Here is a 27,032-nt window from a genome sequence, read left to right as displayed (position 1 = left end):
GAAACTTACTCCATCTTATGATGAGAAAACTGAAAAATAGAGTAATGAGGTTAACTTGCCCAAAGTCACATAATTTATTAAGTGCTGAAGGTAGGATTTGAACTCAGGGATTCTAGGCAAGCTACTCAGCCACGTTAAAAAAACAACAACACTGGTGGTCCTTGAAGAAATAAAGTACATAACCCCATGGAGTACTAGGAGAAAAAAATTGTTAAATGCAATTCAACTCAGGAAAAGTATCCATAAACACAAACCTCTGTGGTCTCTTTAATCTCCAAAAGAAAGGTATGCAAGTCATCTGATTCTGTTCGCAGCATCTTCATCTCCTCAGAAGTGCCCACTTGGAAACAGGCTTTGGAAGTTCGGGCTTTTAACTCTTCCAACTCCTTCTGAAAGTGTGCAATCTGTAGAAGCCACAAGTGAGGAACTACTCAGTCTGAAGGACAAACAGTAATGTCACTGCTATTGTGCTTACTAACTGCTCAGACTGCTGGGATGGGCCATGCTTCAGCGCTAGAATGAACTAACTAGTCATACAGGGGTTGGCACTCTGACCCATCCAAGTCTGTCAGCTACTTTCAGAAAAACACCCTCAGGAAACAAATTTACCTCCTCCCCAATTCCAGCCATTACAGGATCTGAATCTTTCCACTGATGTCCCTGCTTTTCTGCAACAGCAGGCTGAAGTGACTTTGCCTGAAATGGAAGGCAAAAGCTTTAAAAACTGATCCTATACTACAAGTCATAGCTTCTACAAGCAATTATATCAGTGCCTATTACAGGGAGTGGCGCTCCTGTTAACACAGTCATTATTTCTTCACTCATTGTAACGAATCCTTATTTATAGGGTCTCTACTTTGTGTAAGGCATGTTCTAGACAGTGCAGGTAGAGGTGAACAAGTAGATGAGGGCCCAACTCTCATGGAACTTACCTCCTACTGGGACATGCTGAATAATAAAACATAAACACATCTGATAATTTCAGTTGGAGAACAAACAGGAAAACATAAAGAGAATAAAAAAGGGCACTACTTCATATGAGATGGCCAAGAAAGCCCTCACTGCGGGCTGCCATCTGAAGGGAGGCTGCAAGCAGAAAGCAAGCTAAGAGATCTTCAGGAAGCACCTGCCAGGCAGCAAGAAAGGCAAGTGCAGAGGTCTCAAGGCAGGAGAAACCTTAGCAAAGAAAAAAAGTAAATGTGGGCTCTGTGAAGTCAGGGGAGGCGTTGTAGAGGGCAGGGGTAGAGTCAGGAAGGCAGGCCGGGGTAGGTCATATAAGGTCACACCAAGGAGTTTGGGTTCTATTCTAAACGTGTTGGAAAGCTACTACTGGTGTTTTAGAAGAGTTTAAATCTCCTTTATGATTTAAAAGATCCCTCTTGCTGCTATGTAGAGCAGGGATAGCAGAGAGAGTAGTCGAGAGGTTAACAAGGTGAGAGGTGCAACAGCTTGACACAGGATGCTAGCAGGGGGACAGAGCTGTGGGCTTATGACATGTGACACAGCAGAGGGTGGAGCTGACAAGACCTCCCGCCAGCCTGGACTGGGGACAGGTACTGTTGAAGAGAGGGATCTAGGATGCTTCGGGGCTTGGGGCTTGTGCAAACATCTGGTTTGTTAGTGCTACCTACCCATTGGAAAAGGACTAGCCTCTAGGGGAGACAGAAATCAAGAGTTCTGCTTTAAAGATGCTATAATTTGAAATGCCCTTTAGACTATTTGATACTTACAACGATTAACACTAGAGAGGTCTTAGACTGCATCAGCATTCATTAACAGCAAACATTTATTTGACAAACACTGTATGTCATGCATCATGCCACAAGCGTGAACTGTGACCTGGGCACTTACTATGTACCTAGTACAGGTGTGTGTTAGGGTAGGAGAAGGGTTGGTTAGGGGGACACAGAAAGGAAAAGACATAACGCTTATTCTCAGGGCACTCAAGTAATCACGTGGGAAACTGACATACAATTCTCTTTACATTATACCATAAAAATAAACTGAGATGATGGACTACAAATCTAAATATGAAAGATAAAATAATAAAGCTTTTAGAAAAACATCTTTTTTACCTTGAAATAGAAAATTATTTCTAAAACATGAAAAGCATTAATCATAAAAGAAAAAACTGATATACTTAATTATATTAAAATGAAGAATGTGTATTCATCAAAGAAACAAAAAAGACAATGAATAGACAATTCACAGTGAGAACATATTTGCACTGTATGTGCGTGCGTGTGTGTGTGTATTCAAGGAACTCACTCTAAAAATCAGAAGGAAAAAGCCAGACAATCCAACAGAAAAACAGAATAAAGACATGAACAGACACAACATAAAAGAAAATATTCAAATGGCCAATAATCATCTTTTAAAAAGCTTAATTTTGCTAATCATTAGAGAAATACAAATTAAAACCACAAAACCATACAACAAAAGATGAAAAATACCAAGAGTGGCAAGTATGTGGAGCAGCCAGAAGTCTCATACACTCTTGGTGGGAATCTACTAATGAGGAATACATGCAGATTCTATGACCCAGCAATCTCACTCATAGGGATACACCCAAGAGAAACTTGCATATGTGTTCATTGAAGATGTCAACTGGAACAGTCATAGCAGTGCTACATACAATGGCTTAAACCTGGAAACTACTCAAGCGCCCATCAGAGTGGAACAAATACTTGTAATATAATCACACAATAAATTCCATACAACAACATGGATAAATCTCACAAACATAATGTTGAACAAAGCAGCCAGATACAAGAATACATACTGTACAAATCCACTTGATAGGAGGTACAGGCAGGCTAACCTCATCTATGCTGTCGGAAATCAAGAAATCAGCTACTCTTTGGCAAGAGTAGTGACTAGAAGGGGACAGGTGAAAAAGAACTCTGGGGTTCTGGCCTCCGCCTCCCGGGTTCAAGTGATTCTCATGCCTCAGCCTCCTGAGGAGCTGGGACTACAAGTACGTGCCACCATGCCCGGCTAATTTTTGCGTTTTTAGTAGAGACGGGGTTTCACCATGTCGACCAGGCTAGTCTCGAACTACTGGCCTCAGGTGATCCGCCCACCTTGGCCTCCCAAAGTGCTGGGATCACAGGCATGACCCACTGTGCCCAGCCAGGTTCTCGTAAAATTCTGTTTCTTGATCTGGATGCTAGTTACCAAGGTATGTTCAGTTGTTGACAATTCGCTGAGCTGTACATGTATCATGTGTACTTTTTTCTATTTGTAGTATACATGAATAAAAAATTAAAATAGCTAAATGGCTTTTACAAGTATACAAGTATTCAAACCTCGCACTTTGGTATTTACTATTACATAGTCCCAATTACTATGTCCAAGGTCTGAATTATAAAACATGAAAACTCATTTTATTGATAGGTATGCTTGGGGCAGTAAATTAATAAACACAAACATTGCAAGCTGAATTTAAACATACCTGGGGAGAGCCTGGCTTTGCCGCTGGAGGGGTTATCCTGGGTGATTTCTGTACCATTGAGGGCACTGGGCTTGAACTGCCCTGAGCAGATCGTCCTGCTTGAAAAAGAAGTCAGTTAAAATAGATGGCATTTATTACCTTTATTTCTCCTATCACAAATGTCCTTTCTCCAAATTTAAGAAATTAAGTTACACATTGCCCCTGGCCCACTTTCATGATTTATTTTAAAGAGTGATGACCACCAGTTGTGCTAGCCTCTGTTCTAAGATAATGAAAAAAATATATTAAAATTTTAGGAGCCAGGTATGGTGGCTCAAACCTGTAATCCTAGCCTTTTGGGAGGCTGAGGCAGGAGGATTGCTTGAGCCCAGGAGTTTGAGACCAGCCTGAGCAACATGGCAAGACTTTGTCTCTACAAAAAAATTTAAAAATTAGCCGACGGTGGTGGTACATGCCTGTAGTCCCAGCTACTCGGGAGGCTAAGGTGGGAAGATCGCTTGAGCCCAGGAGGTAGAGGCTGCAGTGATGCGCTTGGGTGAGAGAGTGAGAGGGTCTCAAAAAACAAAACAAAACAAAACAAAACAAAACTTCCTGTTTACAGTATGACTGACTGTGAAAATATGAATATAATCACTGCAGGTACTCTCTCTTATGTACTCTTTTTTTTTTTTTTTGAGACAGAGTCTTGCTCTGTCACCAGGCTGGAGAGCAGTGGTGTGATCTTGACTCCCTGCAATCTCTGCCTCCTAGGTTCAAGTGATTCTCCCGCCTCAGCCTCCCGAGTAGCTGGGATTACAGGCACCCACCACCACACCTGGCTAATTTTTGTATTTTTAGTAGAGATGGGGTTTTGCCATGTTGGCCAGGCTGGTCTCAAACTCCTAACCTCCGGTGATCCACCTGCCTTGGCCTCCCAAAGTGCTGGGATTATAGGCGTGAGCCACCGCACCCCGCCAAACAACTCTTGTGCCTGTGCTTCTTAAAGAACTGTTATGTAACTGCTCTTCATGGAGGGCAGGCTCCATATGAAAATAAATGCCCAAGAGCAAGACATTTTTGACTCATTAAATACACTTAGCTCCATAAGAAGTGTCAGAGAGAAGCGTGGCAGCATTTAAGCAAGAGCAAATCTCCCAATTCAGAGTATGAAAATCACAGCACATTAATCATTAATGTATGATACAGGAAGCAAGAAAAAATAACCTTGTCCAACTATGTTAGCTACGACTCTTAACACTTAAAACCGTTAATCTGAGAAGGCAGGGCTGAGGTCTAAAGTCGTCTGCTTAAAATCATACCTGATGGTGAGGGCAAGACTGAGGACTTCAATGGCACGGAACTAGGTGGTGCTGAGAGAGGCGGGGGGTGGCTGAGTGGTCCAGAAGCAGCTGGCTTGGAGGCAGAAGAGAATGGCGACATCGGGGGTGCGCTCTGGGAGCTAACAGGAGTAGAAGTAGCTGCGGCAGTAAACCTGAAAAATGGCAGCCTGAAGGCCTCAGAAGAGCCTGCTAGAAGATTCTTTTACACTAGCATGAGCAATGTCATCAAAAGATAACTTATTATCTTTTATGTTAACTTACAAAGATAACATACTTTTTGCCTTCAGGAAACAAAAATGTTTAGCTATTTCTTATAAAAGGTGAAAGCTGCAAGGAAACATTTATCTTATCGTCTGCTTATTTAGGAATTAATTATTCAGGAGAAATATCAAAACTAAGTTTATCACAATATGAAATACCAAGTTTATCATGATATGAAATACTATTGTTTCCAGCTGAGTTTTAAACAGGAGGTGGGACACAACTATGCTTAGGAGAGTTAGTACTTTCTCTTACCAAGGAAATTACTGAGAACTCGTTTTGAGAGTGAGCACCTTCTCTGGGGAGTGAAAAAGGAAGAGGAACGCAGGGCACTGTCTTTGGGATACTTACGGCCTAAAGGAAATGTAAAGTTGGTTCCACCTAAAGAGCAAAAGTCTGTAGACAATCTAAACTCCAGCATTAGATGACTGGTCAGATAAACTGTGGTGCAGCCAACAAAATGAAACACTATGCAACCCTTAGCATGAAGTGGATGTGTGCCAATTCAATATTAACAGTAACTGTGGCGGCAGCAGCACCACCATAGCAACAACAGATAGTACAGGCAAGCAGGGAAAAAGCTGGTAGTACTTATACTCGGTGGTTATCTTGGGAACTCGTGGTAATCCTGGGAACTCATGGTTATCTTGGGAGGGGTTACAAGATATAAGGGATTGCTTCCCTCAAAAAGCTTACATTCTAGTGGGAAGAAAAGAATAAGATAAAGAAGTAAATAAATAAGAAATGAGTGAGCTGCCCGACCCAGATCTGGAGGAAACTGGATACCAACCTAAGAATTAGCAGTGAGCAGCCACGGGGCTTCATAGGGACTGTCAAGCAGAAGAATCACCTAACAATTTACAGTGTCACAAGACGACTTTGTGGCTGTGTAGACAGCAGTTCAGAGAGAGTTAAGGGTAGACACAGGGAGGAAAAAAGACTACAAGGGATTATTTTCCCTTTCAGGATGCATATTCTGGATTGCTTCTTTTTTTAAAATAAGGAATATTTCCTACATTTGTAATGTAAAAAAGCAAAACAAATACCTGAATATAAATCCCATAGTCAAAAAAATAAAATGCTAGCTAAGAGACCCTTCTGGACTCTATCCGCTGATGAAATGCCAGTATTTTATGTTGGTTGAATTTTTGCCATTTGCAAGTATCACTCTGGGTAAAAAAATTCTACTCAGTTAACTCCTCTCAGAGCGACTCTACTTTTAGTAAATAACATCCAATATTTCTACCCAACTCACAGAAGAATCAAACTTTAGAAGTGACTTACTTTTCACTAAGGTTGACGTTGACAGCAGAGGTTGAGGGTGGGAAGGAGGGCTTCATTGCTATATCTGGAGCAGACACACTTGGCACTGGTGTGCTTTCCAGGGTAGGCTTAAAACCAGATGATCCAAAGGAGAATGAAGCAGCTGATGGAGCCACAGGAGACGCTGCAGGGGTGGGGGCTAGGGAGGCTTTAGAAGGGGGAACAAAAGAGAAGGTTGATGGGCCAGGGCCTGGGGCTGCTTTGGAGCTGTCGGAGCCACTGGAATATGAAGGGGGCTCCCCAGTGACCGTAGCAGATGACTTCAAAGATGAAGAACCAAAGGAGAACACAGTGGGGGCTCCACCAGCAGGAAGCAAAGAAAAAGTGGCAATGGGAGCAGCAGGTGATGAAGGTGGCAGAGAGGCAGGGACTGCAGCTGCAGAAGCATCCAGTTTCTGTGGGGCTTGAGAGGAGGTCGGGGTAGTGGGAGTACTTCCTGCAGTGACAAAAAAAGGAAGGAAAACGTTAACACTGTAACAGTGGAGGTTCACATAATAGAAAGCAAGTGAAAAAGAATTTGTGGTAGAATAAAGCCAGAAATGTTACTAGTTTAAGAAGCAAAAAGAACAGATGGGTACACAGTTCATGTTGGAGTTTTCAGGTCTCATGAGATAAATGAAACTGAAGGAAAACTAAGGAAAGACATTAGAATAATTGGACTTCATGGACTTCTCAGTGCTACTATGGCACACAAAACAGTTCAGTCACTGCAACATTTCATTAACAACCAGGAAAAAGTTTTAATTCAGATCTCCACCTTATTTCACTAAAAGTAATTCCAGATAAATACACATAGAAAGTCACATAAATACAGGTATCTCAAAACAAAGGAGGCAAATTGATAGATATGTTAGGTCTCAGAATCTAACACCTTGATAAATTTAGAAGTGACCAAAAAAAAAACAATCACAAAAGGAGAAGGTTAAGATTTGTGTAAAAAATAGCTACTCAGGTATAATAACTAAATGGTAATGAACTAAAAAAAAAGATCCATAGCAAATGACAAATAAGATGTTTTCTATTTTTTAAAAAGCTCATACAAATTGAGATTTTAAAATTTCAGGACTAATAAACTAACTCACATAAAGAAAACACATTCAATCTCTCTAATGAAAGAAATATAAACAAGGTACATTTTTAATTTGTCCTCTAAATTATAAAAATTTAAATATGTCTAACCCCTTATGTTTGGATGGGTAAAACAAACCTGAAACTTTTTATCACTGGTAGGTAACTAGTATTTTTTTTAAGAAAACATTTTGGCATTGTATAAAAAACTGACCCAGTAATTCCTCTTCTAAGAATAAAGCTTACAAACATAATGCAAAAAATGAAAAAGATATTTAATGCAATCCAAATGGTTAAAAAGAAAAAAAAAAGTCAATGGAAGGCTGGGCGCAGTGGCTCATGCCTGTAATCCCAGAGCTTTGGGAGGGCAAAGCAGGAGGACGCTTTGAGTCCAGGAGTTTGAGACCAGCCTGGGGAACAAAGTGAGACCCTGTTGCTACAAAAAAATACAAAAATCAGCCAGGTGTGATGGCTTGTGCCTGTAGTCCCAGCTACTCGGGAGGCTGAGGTGGGAGGATCGCTTGGACTTGGGAGACAGAGGCTGCAGTGAGCCAAGATCCTGCCACTACACTCCAGCCTGCACAACAGAGTGAGACCCGTCTCAAAAATGAATAATTTTTTTTCTATTTTCCAAACTTTCCATAAGGTAAAAATATTAATCTTTAAATTAAATAACCAACTAGATAAGAAAGGAATTCTTTGTGTCAATATTTTCTATTTATATTAATAGGACTTGGTTGTTCCAAATTAGCTAAGATGGCAGTTTATCTTCATGGAAGACACTTTGTCTAATGCAACGTAATACTTAGATACAAGTATGAAAATACCACTTTCTGAAAACAAAAATCCAAGTAAACTGTCACATTGATGAAAGTATAATAATGCAAGCAAACCTATTCTGTTAATACTTCTTTATACAATAGATATGGAACCAGCTACAATTAACTTCTGTAAAGACATACATAGATGTTAAAACACTTTCGTGCATATTAGGTAAACTGACATGAAAAATATATACCAGACCCTAAATAAATCAAAAGCATTTTTCCACTGAAAACAGAACTGATTATTGGAAAACCATCATGCTACTACTACTTCTGATCAATACAGCATCCTTAGAACTGCAGTGTAGAAACAGGTGGAACCATTAATGTCTTCTGAACCCACGAAGTAGGCTTTAGCTAGAGTTAGCTGATGGGACGGACTTTCTCCCCGCAGGGGCTCTCTTCTACACATCTGAACACAACTATAACCTCTGGACCAACTGTGAAGGAAGAGGGGAGTTTCTCTAGGAAAGGCTAACAGTAAAACTGGCCTCTGATTGTGCTCCAGCATTGAATGGGCTAGTAGCAAAGGCTGAGAAACAAACCTCGTCCCATCCCAGAGGCTCCTAATCTCACAGGCTGCTCTGCTTATTATAGACACACCAGGCAGCTGGGTATAGGTAGTTCATGGTACCCTTATTCATGGCTGAATAAGGAGGAAAAAAAAACAACACAAACAGTACACACACTATGAATAATGGACTACCCTGATACAACACTCTGCAAGCCATCTGGTGTATTACTTGGGGTAGTGCTGCCAGTTGTTATGGCACAAGTATCTGAGTGGCTCTATTTGTGATATACAACTCACTGTGCACTGGGATGCAGTAAGAGAATATACCCCTAAGTTATTGCTAACCTTATCCAAACCAACTGGTCATACATTTTTGCTTAGGTAAGAAACTGGTCATAATAGAAGAAAAAAATTTTATCAGTTATATACTCACAGAATTCAAAAAGAGAAATATTAGTCAAATTCCAATATATGAAACAATGCTCTTTTTAAAAGTTTTATATTTTCTGGTCATGCACAGTGTATCATGCGTATAATCCCAGCACTTTGGGAGGCCGAGGCAGAAGAATCACATGAGCCCAGGTGTTTGAGACCAGCCTGAGCAACACAGTAAGACCCTATCTCTACAAAACATTTAAAAAATAGCTGCATATGGTGGTGCATGCTTGTAGTTCCAGCTACTTGGGAGGCTTAGGTGGGATTGCCTGAGCCTGGGAGATTAAGGCTACAGTGAGCTGTGGTCATGCCACCGCACTCCAACCTAGGCAACAGAGTAAGACCCTGTCTCCACAAAAAAAAAAAGAAAAGTTTCTTTTCACAAGTGATACAAATGTCACTGTAAAAATTGTTTAAATACAGACTAGTATTTATATGTGTGCATTCATTTTCATGGAGGATAGGTACCAAAATGTTGACTGTGGCCATTGTTTTGCATGCTCTCATTTTCCTCCAATAAACATCTATTACTTAAGAAATGTTTCAAAAAGGAGAAAAAAAGTCAAGAAAATATAAACAAAAATCTCCATGTTCCCATCACCCAGAAATAACCACCATTTAGATTTTAAATCCATCTCCAAGTTGTTTTTCTATGTATATGTTTTTTCTCATACAAAAAGGATCACACAGAATAGTGGTTTTTTTTTTTTTTTTTGTGATGTATTCCACTCACTCCTTCCCTGTCAATAAATATAACATTTATAATTGGTACATGGCATTTCACTGTAAGACTATACAATCATTTCTTTAACCAACCCCCATGATTAAGCACAATGTCTTTTGGATGCACATCACATAATATAGGGTCTTAGAAAACTGTTGGTAAATGACTGGATGCAAATCATCTGGTTGACCTTCCTTCATCTCCGAAGTAAAGTAATGGCTGCAGAATAAAGCTTGAGGGTAGGGGAAGGCAAATATGTACATGCATGTTTAAAAAAAAGATTAGTGTATGCCTTCCTAAGACAGACCAGGCTGGTAAAGATAATCACTATGTGTCTTCACACCATGTTCATTCTTGGAAATACTCTTGTGCAAGCCCATGGTATTCCCTTACTGATAAAGCAGGCAGAGGCACATACCTGGTGACTTGGGCTGTCGCTCTCCTTCTAATGAAAGTCGCTCTGGTGTTTTGATGAGAGACTTAACCCCAGGATTTTGATTAATCATATAAAATGGACAAAGCACACCATCTGTTGAAAGTAACATGAGAACTGGAGCAGGAGGAAGAGTCTTTTCATCACCTGTTAAAAAAGAAAACAAAAGCAATAAAAAAACCAAGTCAATTTAAGGGCCTGAGCCCAGAAGGCAAAGACTGCCCTCAACATGAAGAGGGTTTAAGGGACTCATCTGAATAGCAGCTCAAGTTAGTTTGTTCTGATTTTATATCTGAACGGCCTTTCGTGCACCAGCTATTTAAAGAGAGCTCCTGCCGCTATCAGATCGCCACCACCCTGCTGGGCCCTGCCTAGAAGTTCCATCAGTCCCGCAGTAGCTCTGACTCTCCCAAAGGTCCCCGAGTTTTTATGAGTGTCTCAGTGGCTTGTGTACCTCAGTGGAGGTAGGCTTGGCATTCCCCTGACCAAGACAAGAGTATCTAAGAAGTACTTAGGTTAGTAGGAAAATGAGACTAGACTCTTTGGAATGGACAGTAGGACACAGAAAGATGAGTCAAACCACTTTATCCTCATTCACAGCTGAATGACAAGTATGTATTTTATCAATTAAGGCTTCAAGAGAATCAGAACAAATGAGCTTATCAGAACAAATACTCCTGCCTAACCAGGGAAGGAGCAAGCAACTTAATGGTGCCTGACGGGGACACCTCTCTAAACTTAAGTACCAGATGGCAAAGACTGTTTCTTTTGTGGCACTTTTACATTTCAATGACTACAGCATAGCCAAGCTACTGCAGGGAAGATCTATTCAAAACACATATCTAGGCCCTATTTGGAAACCATGGGCCTGAGGTCTCTATTCTCTAATCCTTGCCTTCAAACCAAGTACTGGTGTGCAGTACCAGATTCGGGTATTGCTTCTTTGGGAGGTCACCAGGGAATTGGATTGGACAAAGAAGCCAAGCCATAAAATCCTGATGTTCTATATTTCAACCAGATTCTAAAGTACACCCAGACATGTGCAAGTGTGCAAACATGCACCCACACATACATACAGTGTTTGGCCTTGGTCTCATCAACGAACATCCATTCAAATCAGTTTAGTGTTGTCACAACGCAGCCTATTATCACTCTTCAGGGAGAAATGTGCTGCCAGAAGCTACAAGTGCCCAGCAGAGTAGACTCTGTCAGTAACATGTAACTGGTGTTTCAATATTAACCCTAACTAGAAAGAAGACTATTTCTGCAGTAACTACCAGGCTACACTTACTGATGGTGATTTCCACTTGGTTTGTATAGTCTACGACAACTCCCATGGGCAAGGAGTCATCACTCTTGTCTGTCACAGGCAATTCAGCTCGACTAGAATCCTCCAGTAGCCAAGATTCCCAATTAATCTAAAAAAAAAAAAAAAAAAGAAGAAGAAAAAGCCATGTTGGTTAGAGCTTTGCATTGGTCCCTCCTAACATTGTTCAAATAGGAGAGAACAGAGATGACTCACTTGGTTTAGACTTATGTGTTGACTAGGAGGCTCTGAAATCTGAGAAGATGGCCTAAAAGCCAGAAGTACCCCAGCAAATGGAAAGTTAATTTTCCAAATCAACCCCCTCTCTATCTGTTCCTGGTGTATCAAGCCTCTGCCTTGTAAACAAATAACCACTATCATGAACATTTTCTGAGGTACTTTCCATGACAACTAGGGAGATTGCTGACCATGAGGGACAAATCCAACAGCAGCACTAAGCCAGTCAATACCTGCTCCTAGACATTTTGGATTGGGGCCAGGAACTCCAGCTGATCTCTACTGCAGTCTTTCACAGAGAAGCATGTAAGGCTGGTCTGTGCTCAGATGCCCTGCGCTCACTCGTCTACAGAGACAGAGATAACCTTAGTTCTTCTTCCCAGTTCTTGGTACCAGTTCCTCAGGCTGGTCAGCTTTCCTGTCCCTAGATTCCTTGAGAAACTACTAAGTCTTTCTAGTAAACTCCCTTTTTGCTTAAGTGTGCTTGGATAGGCTCTGTTCCTTCCAACAAATGACTCTTGGTTTTTAAAATCACTAACATTTTGCCTAACTTTCAGTGTTGACCAGACTGGGAAGCATGAATCACAGGGGAATAGTGCTTAAAGACCAACAAAGAAAAACAGGCTGGATATAGTGGTTCATGCCTGTAATCCCAGCACTTTGGGAGGCTGAGGCAGGTGGATCACCTGGGGTCATGAGTTTGAAACCAGCCTGGTCAACATGGTGAAATCCCGTCTCTACCAGAAATACAAAATTAGCTGGGCGTGTTGGTGTGCAACTGTGGTCCCAGCTACTTGGGAGGCTGAGGCAGGATAATCACTTGAACCCGGAAAGCAGAGGTTGCAGTGAGCCGAGATCATACCACTGCACTCTGGCCTGGGTTATGGGGAGGGGAGGGGAGGGGAGGGAAAGGAAGGAAAAGGAAGGAAGGAAGAAGAAAAGAGAGAGAGAGAGAGAGAAAGCAAGCAAGAAAGCAAGCAGGCAGGCAGTTCAGGAGAGGGAATGAAATCACACTATGTGACTTAGCTATGGAGCAGGTAATAGACACATTCATATTAAACAAAAACAATCTCAACTTTTAAAAACAATCTACAGACAAGATAAAGATGACTTATCATTGTAGGACAGAATGCAATTTTACAAAAGAGAAGACGCAGATAACAACTGGAAGGCTACCAAGGGAAAGGGTGGGAGTGCTAAGACATTCCTCTCACAAAGTGGAAGATCAAGAGTTATCACCAGACCGGGAGCTATGGCTCATGCCTGTAATGCCAGCACTTTGGGAGGCTGAGGCGGGCGGATCACTTGAGGTCAGGAGTTTGAGACCAGCCTGGCCAACAAGGCAAAACCCTGTCTCTACTAAAAAATACAAAAATTAGCCAGGCGTGTTGGCGCATGCCTATAGTCCCAGCTACTAGGAGGCTGAGGCATGAGAATCGCTTGAACCAGGGAGGCGGAGGTTGCAGTGAGCCAAGATGGCGCCAATGCACTGGGTGACAAAGTGAGACTTGGCCTCAAAAAAAAAAAAAAAAAAAAAAAAAGATACCACCAGAAATGAGGGTAAAAAACACCAATTAAAGTTACAAAGGTTCACCAAGATAAGAAATTAAAACAACGCTGTAACTCTTGAGAGGAAGGAGGGGACTGGGGGCCATGTGTGAGCTAGATCATCATTTGCTGTACAGTCAGTAAGGTCTAAAACTAATAACCAATTACTAGTTATAAAGCAGATTTTTCTTTAGGGATAAGGTGGCAGCATTATAAGAAAATGTTTACAAATTAAAAACGGTCCCCTCTAGAAAGCAAACAGGTAGGGCAGGGGTGATTCTTTTCACTTATAAGCCCTTCTCTACTATTTACTTTTCAAAAACATGAACATAAATTATTTTGATAGAAAGTAAAAATAAAATTGCATTTTTAATGTGTGAACATATGAAATACTTGTGCTAATAAGAAATTATTACCGAGGTCAATCTAAGATAGTTCTAGAGCAGCAAATCAGATAGCTGAACTCTAGCCTCATCCAAAAGCAACCACCCCTAGACAATGAGAGCCATGGCCCTCCTAATGGGCCACCTGGCCACCCAGAGAGTGACAGATAAATGCCAATGGTTGAAGAGGCACAAAGTACCTATGTATGGGTGGAGCACAAAGTATCCACGTGGGAAGGAGAAGCACTTGCTTCTTATTTATAAGGGTGCACTAAAGATTTTTAAGTTCAAGGCAGTTTTAAAAAGAAGTTTCCCTTCTTTCGTTGTGCCCTCTCTATAGTCATTCTGCAAAATCTACAAGTGGATAGCGCACCACCACTACCTGGGCCCACTGTGTCCCTGCAAGAAAGACAACGTGAAAGAAGGTTCTTGTATGCAAAGGTGCTTTGCTCTTTCTGACAGTTTTTCAAAGTCAAACAGAAAGTATTTCTGGTGAATCACAATTTAGTGTCATCTGCATGTTTTTCTTTCATAACTGAGGATGGATTATTATTAAATTGTATAGAAGCAGGTTCAAGCAACAGGAAGGAAACAAAGATGACAAAACAGGACAAGGCAGAAAAAGCCTCCTACGCATCAGGCATAGTCCAGTTGGAGGTTAACTGCATGGTATGTTTCCACAGACAGGGGATGGATCCTAAAAGAACAGAAGCGAAGGAAGTGCTAAGTCTGACACCCGTGTTTCTCCATGCAATAGCCAAGCCATTTGCCAAGGCACTCTGTCACTGAAGCTTTGCTGTCACGCAGAAACTTGATAAAACAGATGTGAGATCATGTATACCTTAACCACATATAGTTAATTCCCTCCAAAATCTTTTTCAGAAAAGTACCATCAGGAGTTTGTGACCAGCCTGGCCAACATGGCAAAACCCAGTCACTACTAAAAATATAAAAATCAGCCAGGCTTGGTGGCCCGCGCCTACAGTCCCAGGTACTTGGGAGGCTGAGGCACAAAATTGCTTGAACTTGGAAGGCAGAGGTTGCAGTAAGCTGAAATTGCACCACTGCACTCCAGCCTGGACAACAGAGCGAGACTGTCTCAAAATAATAATTTAAAAAAGAAAGCACCACAAAAGTGACAAAAAAGAGATTTACCTGATCACTTTGTCGAGCAAGGATACTAACTTCTGTTGAAGCCGCAGACGCTGCCAGCACTAAATCCCTTAAAGAATAAAACCAGAGACCATTACGTTCAAATACAGCAATAGTTCTAAGCTAACCTGGGTCTGCAGGTAACACCTGTGAGGGCTGCCTCCACATGTCAAAGAGAGAGTAAGGTTTTTTATCTGGTTGAACAAAGGTGGGAAGATTCTAGATGTAAAGCTGAACTTTTTAGTTTCTGTGAGAAAGCCCTGTAGAATCAGCTCAGTGCCTACCTACATGAAGACAAAGGAAAGACACAGCAGAATCAAGTCACAGTTCACAATCAATATGCCATCCAAAGGCAGAATAATGTAGCTAGAGGGATGGAAGCTTTGCTTTGAGTAATCTCCATTCCAAAGGGCAATTCTGCTCTCAGGAAACTTTTAATATATTCCTTGAATATCAATATTTTCGTAAGTCATCACTAGGTGTTATTGAGAAAATTAGATTTTTGAAATTAGTATGTATTTAAGATAAATAATTCAAGATTGGGGAAACAGAAATAATAGAAAGACATTATCAAGAATCAGCTGAAAATATGTTCAAGGCATCTCAGCCTCCATTTTCCTCTGTAATGGAAAAGATTTCAGGCTGGGTGCAGTAGCTCACACCTGTAATCTTGGTACTTTGGGAAGCCAGTCTGAGCAACATAGCAAGATCCCATCTCTAAAAACAAAAAACAAAAAACAAAAAACTTATTTAAAAATAAGCCAGGTGTGGTGGCATGTGCTTGTAGTCCCATCTGGGAGGCTGAGGTGGAAGGATCGCTTGAGCCTGGGAGTTCCAGGCTTCTGTGAGCTACAGTCGTGCCACTGCACTCCAGCCTGGGTAATGGAGTGAGACCCTGCCAATCCATCAATCAATCAATCAGAAAAGATTTCAACATGGGACAAGGTGACTCAGGTGTGATCTTCCAGTGAGAGCAGGAATGCCCTGTCCAGACTCTCTGCTCACCATTCCTCAATGTAACTGAGGTAGTAATGATGCTGTCTCTCCGTGCAGCTGCCATAACAGGGCTCCATAAAGTTTACAAATATCTCTGGGTGCTTTTCTTCTTTTTTCTACAATGAACAAAGCAAGAAAAAAAATTCTCATGTGCAATTTTTCTCGGATCCCACAGCAAAAGAATCTCAAATAATAAATCATTTAAAGTTATATGAGAATATCTACTCAAAGTCCAGATATATGGACATGGTATAAAGGCAGCACTTAGTACAAGGAGTACAAACATTGGCCATCAACCGAACTGCATTTAAACTCTGTTCTGCCACTTTCTGCCCATGAGACATGCAGATTTTTCAACCTTCCTGATACTTAGTGTTCTCATGTGTATACTAGACCTACTAAGCCTACTTCAGAGGTACTGTAAGTGTAAAATGAAATGATACATACAAAACTTCCAGCCCAGTACATGAAACATAAGTAGCAGTTAATAAATACTAGTGTTAATATTATCCCCTAGAATAGAAAAAACCTCTAATCTTAAAATAAGGCATCTAGATAAACATATTTCAAAAATTCAACCTTATCAGAAATCCAAAAGAGTTAAAAAGAAGACATCTTTTTCAAGTATCAAATTGGCCTCCCTTGACACACAATCTCAAACACATACCAGTCATCATCTATCCCTAACACGGCTTTATTTTCTCCATCACTCTTATCAGTCCTTGATCTCACATTTAGTATTGACTATCCCATTAAAATGTAAGACCAGCCAGGTGTGGTGGCTCAAACCTGTAATCCTAGTGCTCTGAGAGATGAGGCGGGAGAACTGCTTAAAGCCAGGAGTTCGAGACCAGCGTGGGCAACAAAGCAAGACCCTACCTCTACGAAAAATTTAAAAACAGCTGGCTGTGTTGGTGCATGCCTGTGGTCCCAACTACTCGGGAGGCTGAGGCAGGAGGATAGCTTAAGCCCAAGAATTTGAGGCTGTAGTGAGCTGTGATCGCACCACTACATGCCAGCCTGGGCAACAGAGTGAGATTCTGTCTCTAAAAAATAAATAAAAATTAACAACAACAACAAATTTAAAACCATAAAAGCAAGCCCATCACCTTGATCACTGCTATATACTCAGCTTTAAAGCAGTGCCTAGCACACTGTTGGCATTAAATATTCGAGAGCAAATGAAATAATTTTAAAAATCAAGATACTGTCTTGCTTTTCTAAAATTTCTTTATCGAGTTAACCAAGACTCATAGTTTATAGCTTAAGCAAAATCATTTTTTTTTTTTAACCTCATAACAGCAGAACATGCTGTGGACACTCCAATTTTAGACCCGTGGCCCATGGTGCAGCATGGAAACCTTACACCTGAAGTTGCATAATCACTGCCAGTAAGTAAAAGAACCTGAAATCAGGCCAGGTGCAGTGACGCACACCTGTAATCCCAGCACTTTGAGAGGCCTAGGTGGGCAGATCACTTGAGCTCAGGAGTTCAAGACCAGCCTGGGCAACATGGTGAAACCCCATCTCTAGCAAAAAAAAAAAAAAAAAATTAGCCAGGCATAGTGGTGTGCACCTGTAGTACCAGCTACTCAGAAGGCTAAGGTGGGAGGATCACTTGAGTCCAGGAGGTCCAGGCTTCAGTGAGGCGAGATCGCATCACTGCACTCTAGCCTGGGCGACAGAGTGAGATCTTGTCTCAAAAAAAAAAAAAAAAAAAAAAACACAAACACAAAAAAACCCCTTGAAATCAAAGCCTCCAGCTTTATTAGAAGACTTCTCTAATTCTCAAACAATGAAATTTCTTCCACATGCATACCGGTAGTAGAGCCATCACCACATCTGGAGACGTTTCCAGGGTCCCATCTGCAGCAGCATACACTATGGCGAAGACGTAGGTACCGATCCACAGCACATCCAGAACTGAAAGACACATCTTAATCAGTAGCTCATAAAAATGACAGCAACCAGATACAAGAAAAAGCAGCTTATGTTTGGAATAGCTACTATGGATAAAAAAAAAAAATCAAAGGCCCTGATTTCATTGACTAACTATAATGCACAGGTACAATGACCCAAGAAGCCCAAACTCATCCCCAAATGGTAATTTTTCTGCTGGATTATAATCAGGGCAAATTATGAAGAATTGTAATAAAAAGTCGGGATCCATTTCATGTCATTTATCATGAAACACAGATGTCACCCAGAGGGCCATAATTTACACTGACTTAATTAGCTGTTTGAAATAGTGACATTATTCATAAAGCACACACCAATACCTCACTGAGCAGGTACATTACATGATTTTGAATTTCTGTAATATACATAACATGTCGTTAGAGGTCAGCCCAATAAGAAAAGCAGTTGTTACCTCTGACAGGATGATCTGACTCATAAAACGGAGGACAAGGAATGACTTTTTTTTCCTGCAAAGTCTGAAAGAGATTTGGAGGGGAAAATAAAGTATCAAATGAAACAAACCCTAAACCAATCAAACTGTCAAATCTAATCTATTCCTTAGATGCCACCTGTTCCATCTTCTTGGCCGGGAGAGACTGAAGAAACAGAATAGTGCTATCTACTTCCAGGACTTCATCCTACAGAAACCCATGAACGTGGCTGGGTGTGGTGACTCATGCCTGTAATCCCAACACTTTCGGAGGCCGAGGCAGGTGGATCACCTGAGGTCAGGAGTTCCGAGACTAGCCTGGCCAACATGGCGAAACCCCGTCTCTACTAAAAATACATAGCTGGGTGTGGTGGCGGGTACCGTAATCCCAGCTACTCGGGAGGCTGAGGCAGGAGAACTGCTTGAACCCAGGAGGCATAGGTTGCGGTGAGCTGAGATCACGTCATTGCACTCCAGCCTGGGTGACAAAAGCAAAACTTGGTCTCCAAAAAAAAAGAAAAGAAAAGAAACACATGAACGCATGAACATGTTCAGATATAGGTAATGAGAGTAGTCAATGCAACACCATTTGCAGCAGCAACGCCACTAGCACTGATGCAGACAATCATCAATAGTGGAATAAGGCTGGGCGAGGTGGCTCATGTCTGTAATCCCAGCACTTTGGAAGGCCAAGGTGGGCACATTGCTTGAGCCCAGGAGTTTGAGACCAGCCTGGGCAACATTGCAAAACCCTATCTCTACAAAAAATACAAAAATTAGCTGTGCATGGTGGCAAGTGCCTGTAGTCTCAGCTGCCTGGGAGGCTGAAGTGGAAGGATCACCTGAGCCCAGGAGGCTGAGGCTGCAGTGAACCATTACGTTATCACACCATTGCACCCCAGCCTGGGCAACAGAGCAAGACCACCTCTCAAAAAAAAAAATAAATAAATAAATAAAAAATTAAGGCAAACAGCAAAGCAAGAAAATTTTAAAAATTGCATTATCTTTTTACAGGTTAGTGTCCTAAAAGATTATGTACCAAATTTCAGGTAACTTTTGGTAATAACAAATAAGAAACATAACCTTAACCTTAAACGTATACCACCTACATTCACCACTCTGCTCCCCTCCTCGCCAGAGAACAGTCTTGAGGAGGAAGGCACAAGAAAGGCCTTAGCACCACCTGTGAATCCCTCCTTCGTGTCCAGGCTCAACAGACACATGGGGGTTCCTTGCAACTCAACTGATATTGAAGGATATTTGTGAACATTATTTCAAGAAATTCACAGGGAGGATGACAGAGTGCACATGCAACAAGAGTATCCATTTTCTTTGGTGCCCATAGTTAGACAAACGGACCTTTAAAGACAGACTCAGTTAAAAGACAAATACTGTGCTTTAACCCAGAGTGATTCTGCATTATCATCATAGTTTTTTCACTAACTCTTTTCCCTTAAGCTCTGTTTTTATGGAGTGGACTGAAAAAGGTGGGGAACAGTGCATAGCATATGATAACATTTTACATAAAAAAAAAACAAAAAAAATGCAGCTACACATAGACTATTTGTACAACATCCAGAAAAGTATGGAAGGCTATCTACTCAACACAACATAGTGGGTGCCTCTGGAAGAAGGACTATGGGAAAGGGAAGAGTTCCACTCTTCATTCACTGATGGATTTGTTACAATGAGTATAAATTACTTTTTAATAGGAAAAACAAGAAAGATACTCCCAAACCACCCCCAAAAAAGTGGGCAACTTAAGAAAAATTCTGAAGTTCAAGATAAGAACTTACAGGAAGATACTGGACCACAGTTCCATTCTGTTTTCCCACTGCCAGCTGCTTTCCTTTGGGGCTCCAGCACACTGAGCAAAGACAGTATTACCAAATGAAAACAAGAAAATGGAGCAAACCAATAAGATCTATCACACACAGCTAATTATCAATTCTCATTCCTCTGTCAGTCCATGGAAGATTGTAGGATCATCTCTATCAGGCAAAGTGGAAAAAAGTATAATCATTTTAACGATATAAGCCAATTGATTTATCACTGGGCTATTGAATTGAAAGCTAAAAATGCTTTTTCAATAGATTACTGCCCAGAAAGCTGCAAAATACAGAAAACTCTGTAGTCTTTACATAAGACAAGGAGAACAGAGAAGGTTTCCAAATACCAAGAAATCACTGGCCGGGCACAGTGGCTCATGCCTGTAATCCCAGCACTTTGGGAGGATGAGACGGATGGATCACTTGAGGTCAGAAGTTCGAGACCAGCCTGGCCAACATGGTGAAACCCCATCTCTACTAAAACATACAAAAATTAGCTGGGCATGGTGGCGGGCACCTGTAATCCCAGCTACTCTGGAGTCTGAGGCAAGAGAATTGCTTGAACCCAGCAGGTGGAGGTTGCAGTGAGCTGAGATCACGCCACTGCACTCCAGCCTGGGCGACAGAGCAAGACTCTGTTTCAAAAAAAAAAAAACAAAAAAAACAAAAAAAACAAAACCAAACCAGAAATCATTCTCCTGCTCCCATTTAATATTTAAAATGCTTTTCCGCCCAAAGGTACAAATGACTTTCAGAGTACCACCATTACAGATCCAGAAACAATTATTCCCAAAAAACACTTCTAAACCAGCTGTACCAAAATATTTCTCCAGAAATCCCAAGTACATTCAGGTTAAATTATGTATGCTGTTTGGCTTCAAGGACATTAACTATGGGTATAAAGAATACTCTCAGCCGGGCACAGTGCCTCACACCTGTAATCCTAGCATATGCGGGGTGGAGGAGGGCAGATCACTTGAGGTCAGGAGTTCAAGACCAGCCTGGCCAACATAGTGAAACCTTGTCTCTACAAAAAATACAAAAATTAGCTGGGCATGGTGGCGCATGTCTATAATCCCAGCTATTTGGGTGGCCGAGGCACGAGAATTGCTTGAACCCAGGAGGTGGAGGTTGCAGTGAGCTGAGATGATGCCACTGTACTCCAGCCTGGGCGACACAGTGAGACTGTCTCAAAAAAGAATACCTTCCATCCTTAACCTCCCTCGTCATGAAAAAAAAAAAAACCAAAATACAAAAAGCTATCCACTTTCACTTCTAGAAATCAATTCTTAAGTAGATGACCATGATTGTATGCTACAGTGTGAAAGCCTTTATTACTCACCAGAGGTTACTGCTACCGTGGAAGGAAGAGTTGCACATACTTTCACTGTTTCCGTGACTTGCAGGACAGCAATACTACCATCAGCCAGACAAACTGCCACCATGGAGGGGACAGTGGGGTTCCACTTCATATCAATCACCATGCCTCCTGCATCTTTCAAAAGCTTATGATAGGCAAATGGGCGTTTTTGCTGTTTAGCCTTTTAAAACAAATATGCAAAAGTGAAATAAGTTAACAAATAGTAAATGCAGAAACATTTAATATTCAATGGAAATTACTGAATACACAAGGTATCTCGAATCAGTTTATTTTTCTCCATAACCATAAAAAAAGATTGTTTTATGCACCAATCTATTTGCTATAGACAATTTCAACACAACTTTGAAAATGGCGATCAATTATTCTAACATGCTTAGGGGGACTCTCAGAAGGGGAATGCACAATTGCAAAATAACCAATAAATAGCAGACAATAGATTAAAATCTTGGCTCTGCTTCTTAATAGTGTTGGGACCTTGGACAGTTACTTAAACTCTGAGCCTGTTTCTCTACCTATAAAATGAAGATAATAGTACCTACTACATAAGGCTGTGGTAGGCATGAACGAGGGACAAGGCATATAAAGCACTTAGTACAGAGTCTAACACACACAGTCAGTATAAACACTCGCTATTATTATCATTCTTAAACTGCTTGGAATGGAAGAACATCCAAAATGTAGGAACTTTTGACATTATCTATTCATCTATGACTTTGGGCAAGTCACCTAAGCCTCCTGATAACAACTTAGGGCAGATGGCGTTATGAAAGAATTTCTTGAAGTCCCTTCTGTCTCAAAGATCTATGATTCTATAATTAAGGATTTTTTTTAACCCATATTTTAATCTAGAGAGAGACTCCAAGGGTTAACCTATGAAGCTTCCAAGTTATAATTCAATACAAGGAAATCTGCTTAGGGCTCTCATGTTGACATCACAGTATAACAGTAGCTTACCTCATTTGAGAATGTGCGAACATCAAAAAAAGCAATAATGGAACCATATTCACTGGACATCATGCACGCAGAGAGTGTGAGGTTATCACAGCTCAAGGCCAGGTGATGGATTGGGAATTTCATAGGAACTAGCAATCCTTGGACTTTATCAACTATGAAAACAAAAAAATACAAAGCAGAAAACAGTATGTTCTAAGCATAAAGCCACAACCTCTATCCAGTTCAATGTGAAAAAATTTTTGCATCTACATAAACACACATACACCCCGATACCTAGTTATACAGATAAATCTTAACTTTCTTAAAGATATATAATGATGCATTAAGTATCCCAGGAATTCTTCCTCATACAATCTGGGGAAACTAACTGTGGCTGTTGCCCTTGTTGAAAATATTTTTGCAACAATGCTCTAAATAGTACACATTGCCAATAGTTTGGATCGTACTGTTGTGCCAACTGAAAACCCATGCCAATAAAACCCTTCACCCAGAGAGCCAGAGCCCAAGTTCAACTGAGCAAAAATAAAAGCATGGCATAATGGTTAAGTTCTTCCCTCTTGAGCTGAGAGAACAACTCATGTAAGGAGAAATATAAAGGACCAAGGAGAAAACCTAGAAAGGCTTCCATTAATCTTCTTGGGAGTCAACCTTCAAACTGACAGCAGTGTTCATTTTAGTATTAGAATGACTTCTTGGGAAGGAAACACAAGAGCATGCCACCATACTCCTCTCTCTACTTTGCAACATAAACCAGGGAACTTACCTATTTTATTGGGATCATCTCCGGGTTTATTTTGAATAAGAAGATTTTTAGTAGGAAAAATCTGCAAGCCACTGGCTCCACCAGCAAAGACCAGACCATATTTGTTGGACACAGCAAGCAGACTCGAGCGTTCCTTGGGCAATTCCTCAGGGGAGTCAAAGATTCTCACCTTCTTTAGCGCTCTAAACTGAAAATCCTGTTGTGAAGAATCAAAACGAGATCAATTCAATAAATAAAGAAATTAAAACATGTTATATTCAGTAGACCCAATTTCAGTACAACAAAAATATGTATTACTGAGACCAAGGTCTGTCTCAGTTGTCTTTTTTTCTTTTTTGAGACGGAGTCTCGCTCTGTCATCCAGGCTGGAGTGCAGTGGAGCGATCTTGGCTCACTGCAACCACTGCCTCCCAGGTTCAAGCGATTCTCCTGCTTCAGACTCCCAAGTAGCTGGGATTACAGGCACCCGCCACCATGCCCATCTAATTTTTGTATTTTTAGTAGACACAGGGTTTCATTATGTTGGCCACGCTAGTCTCGAACTCCGGACCTCAAGTGATCCATCCGCCTCAGCCTCCCAAAGTGCAAGCTCACAGGCATGAGCCACCACGCTCGGCCCTCATTTTTTTCTGATATGGAACACTTCATGAATTTGTGTGTCATCCATGTAAAGGGGCCATAATAGTCTTCTCTGCATGATCCCAATTTTATATGTGCTGCCAAAGGGAGTGCGAGATTACCATCTTCTAAGTCTGTGGCTCTATTAATAAAACCTTTTTTTCTTCTACCCCAGCATATCTGAGGAATATGACACAATCCCATTAGGTGGCTCACCACGGGTGGTGATTCTCAAAAAATAATCACTATTCTAGGACAGCACGGTAGCTCACGCCTATAATCCCAGCACTTTGGGAGCCAGAGGAGGGCGGATCACTTTAGGTCAGGAGTTCGAGACCAGCCTGGCCAACATCGTGAAACCCACTCTCTACCAAATGATATAAAAAATTAGTGGGGCGTGGTGGCAGGCGCCTGTAATACCAGCTACTAGGGAGGTTGAAGCAGGAGAATCGCTTGAGCCGGGGAGGTGGAGGTTGCAGGGAGCCGAGATCATGCCACTGCACTCCAGCTTGGGTGACAGAGCAAGACTGTCTCAAAAAAAAAAAAAAAAAAATCACTATTCTAAACATGGTATTACTATGCCCTAAATGCACTTTAGTGATTTATTGTTCACACAGATGCCTAAAATCTTCCTGCAACTTACTTCTTTTCACTATTTAAAACAGATGTAGCCCGTCTGTTGTACCCTCATTCTGTCAGAACCCATATAAGAACTATTAAACACACCATCCTGAAGTTATCCCTGGGGGACTCCCACGTTGCTATCACTGGGACCACTTGGCCCTCCCTTTAGGTTCCTGACTTTAGGCTGATATACCGAGGTCAAAATAGTCTTCCCAGTCCAATCAACTAAAGGTTCTGCAGGATGGATGACCTTCCCTGACTCTACGTTAGGCAAGCCCGTATCACCTTACAGAAGTACTGGGAGAGCAAAGGTCTTAAATGATGCTGGCTTTCAGCCCCCCGCCAAATGTGACTTTAGGGAAATTACTTTCCGAGCCTCAACTTACTCCTCTACGTTAACGACTACTTCGTAGGGCTGCCGCGATGACTACCACAGTGCCTGGCACACAGTCAACACTCAATAAACAGTAGTTATTGCCACTATTGTGACCGCCCCAGGAAGTAGCTAGGGTAACTCAAGAGCCGTGCACGAGACCAGGATGGGACTGGGAAACTGCATTCGGTGGGGCTATCACGCCAGCGGCGCGGCAGACGCGCTGGTGAGAGCTGTGAACGCGGTAAACCGTTCAAGCAGGAGGCGGGACAGCCAGCACCGCGCTTCGCCTTTCAGTTGGGCTCCAAGGCAACGCCAGGACTAAAGAAGGGAGGGAGGCCCCGGTTAGTCTCTGACCTTCATCTCCCGCTCGGGAATCATGGCATCCATCTCGTCTCCCATCGCGCCGCCCTCAGTGTGTCGAAGCAGCCAACGCTGCCTCCCACGGCCTTGCCCACGGAACCCAGGCCGCTCGACAGCAAACTTCCCCCCGTCAGCGCCAGCGGCGGGCAGTTGAGCCGCATTTCCGGCGCGCTTTGGTGACGTCAAGCTCGGTCTGAGGAGGCCGCGGAACCTAGTGAAGCCGCGCGTTCTTCCGGCCGCCGCTCCCCATTGGCCAGCTCGGGCTGAGTAGTGGCGTGGCCGTGAGGCCCCTGCGCCTGCGCCCTGGATGGTCCTGGTGCAGCTCCCGCCTTCGCAGCCAGCGCGGGCTTACCTAGTGTTAGTCTCTCTTCTTGGGTGGCCCACGCCTAAGCGACCTATGCTTCTTGTTCTTCTGAAATCTTACAGTTCCCCTTAGATGTAGGTTGGCTATTGGTAGCTTCCGATTCAGATAAGTTTGGAACTTGACAGATGTTTTCGGGGGGCTGCTTTAAAGAGAGGCTTTGGACTATGCAAGGGGAGGAAGGGAGGTTCAGAAAAACGGGGTCGGGGGGTCGCCAGGGACGACTCTTAAAGTGTGGAAGGTGGAAGGCTGGGAGGGGAGATTAAAGGGCACCGAAGACCAGCTTTGTTTGCTCCTATCAAGGTGATCCTTTCCAGAGCAAGAGCCATATCCATCTCTAGTCGCACGAGTTTGTGCCAGGTCCTTTGCAAAAACCTTCAGATGTGGGATCTCATGTAATCTTGAAGACATCTTAGTCGTCCTAGGGGTTATTTATTTAATTGATGAGACGCGGGTGGCTCATGCCTATAATCCCAGCACTTGGGAGGCCGAGACAGGAGGAGTGCTTGAGGCCAGGTGTTTGAGACCAGCCTCGGCAACATGGCGAGATCCCGTCTCTATAAAAAACAAAACAAAACCACAAAAATTAGCCAGCAGTGATGGCATGCGTATGTAGTCTCAGCTACTCGGGAGGCTGAGGTGGGAGGATTGCCTGAGCCCAGGAGGTTGAGGCTACAGGGAGCTGTGATTGCACCACTGCACTCCAGCCTGGGTGACAGAGCCAGGCCGTGTCTCAAAAAGTAAATAAAAGGCCGGGCGCGGTGGCTCACGCCTGTAATCCCAGCACTTTGCGAGGCCGAGGCGGGCGGATCACGAGGTCAGGAGATGGAGACCATCCTGGCTAACACGGTGAAACCCCGACTCTACTAAAAATACAAAAAATTAGCCGGGCGCGGTGGCGGGCACCTGTAGTCCCAGCTACTCGGGAGGCTGAGGCAGGAGAATGGCGTGAACCCGGGAGGCGGAGGTTGCAGTGGGCAGAGACAGCGCCACTGCAGTCTGGCCTGGGCAAAAAAGCGAGACTCCGTCTCAAAAAAAAAAAAAAAAAAAAAAAAAAGTAAATAAAAATAGGCTGGGAGCAGTGGCTCACGCCTGTAACCACAGTACTTTGGGAGGCCGAGGTGGGTGGAACACCTGAGGTCAGGAGCTCGAGACCAGCCTGGCCAACATGGTGAAACCCCGTCTCTGCTAAAAATACAACAATTAGCCGGGTGTGGTGGCAGACGCCTGTGTTCCCAGCTATACAGGAGGCTGAGGCAGGAGAATCGCATGAACACAAAAGGTGGAGGTTGCAGGGAGCTAAGATTGTGCCACTGCACTCCAGCCTGGGTGACAGAGTGAGACTGTCTCAGAAAAAAAAAAAAAAAAAAAAAAAAATATATATATATATATATACACAC

General features: G+C 42.3%; 1 protein-coding gene and 1 non-coding gene across 8 annotated transcripts in view; both read right to left on the bottom strand.

Annotated features, from left to right (window-relative positions):
* The window catches only part of NUP214 (nucleoporin 214), a 109,922-nt gene extending 84,406 nt beyond the window's left edge, over nucleotides 1-25,516 (bottom strand). Inside the window, exons 1-16 of one of the 7 annotated variants that reach the window (XM_031007719.3) lie at nucleotides 25,266-25,516; nucleotides 23,294-23,489; nucleotides 22,531-22,682; nucleotides 21,538-21,736; nucleotides 20,163-20,233; nucleotides 18,349-18,412; nucleotides 17,797-17,900; nucleotides 15,987-16,093; nucleotides 14,985-15,051; nucleotides 11,647-11,773; nucleotides 10,341-10,502; nucleotides 6,319-6,793; nucleotides 4,753-4,892; nucleotides 3,455-3,552; nucleotides 610-696; nucleotides 255-404 (exon numbers count right to left, since the gene is read on the bottom strand). In XM_031007719.3, the coding sequence (XP_030863579.3) occupies nucleotides 255-404; nucleotides 610-696; nucleotides 3,455-3,552; nucleotides 4,753-4,892; nucleotides 6,319-6,793; nucleotides 10,341-10,502; nucleotides 11,647-11,773; nucleotides 14,985-15,051; nucleotides 15,987-16,093; nucleotides 17,797-17,900; nucleotides 18,349-18,412; nucleotides 20,163-20,233; nucleotides 21,538-21,736; nucleotides 22,531-22,682; nucleotides 23,294-23,489; nucleotides 25,266-25,310 (2,244 nt within the window). In that variant the 5' untranslated portion in view covers nucleotides 25,311-25,516. Of the gene's footprint in view, nucleotides 1-254; nucleotides 405-609; nucleotides 697-3,454; nucleotides 3,553-4,752; nucleotides 4,926-6,318; nucleotides 6,794-10,340; nucleotides 10,503-11,646; nucleotides 11,774-14,984; nucleotides 15,052-15,986; nucleotides 16,094-17,796; nucleotides 17,901-18,348; nucleotides 18,413-20,162; nucleotides 20,234-21,537; nucleotides 21,737-22,530; nucleotides 22,683-23,293; nucleotides 23,490-25,265 lie in introns of all 7 variants that reach the window. The other 6 variants (XM_055351361.2, XM_031007717.3, XM_031007718.3 and 3 more) reach the window with 6 other exon arrangements.
* LOC115933503 (U6 spliceosomal RNA) lies at nucleotides 23,922-24,023 on the bottom strand. The gene has a single exon (XR_004069330.1). It is a non-coding gene; the product is annotated as a U6 spliceosomal RNA (small nuclear RNA).
* Nucleotides 25,517-27,032: the final 1,516 nt, after the last annotated feature.

This window comes from Gorilla gorilla, chromosome 13 (assembly GCF_029281585.2).
Source record: "Gorilla gorilla gorilla isolate KB3781 chromosome 13, NHGRI_mGorGor1-v2.1_pri, whole genome shotgun sequence".
Lineage (NCBI taxonomy): Eukaryota > Metazoa > Chordata > Mammalia > Primates > Hominidae > Gorilla > Gorilla gorilla.
This window is presented reverse-complemented; position numbering and strand designations above follow the sequence as displayed.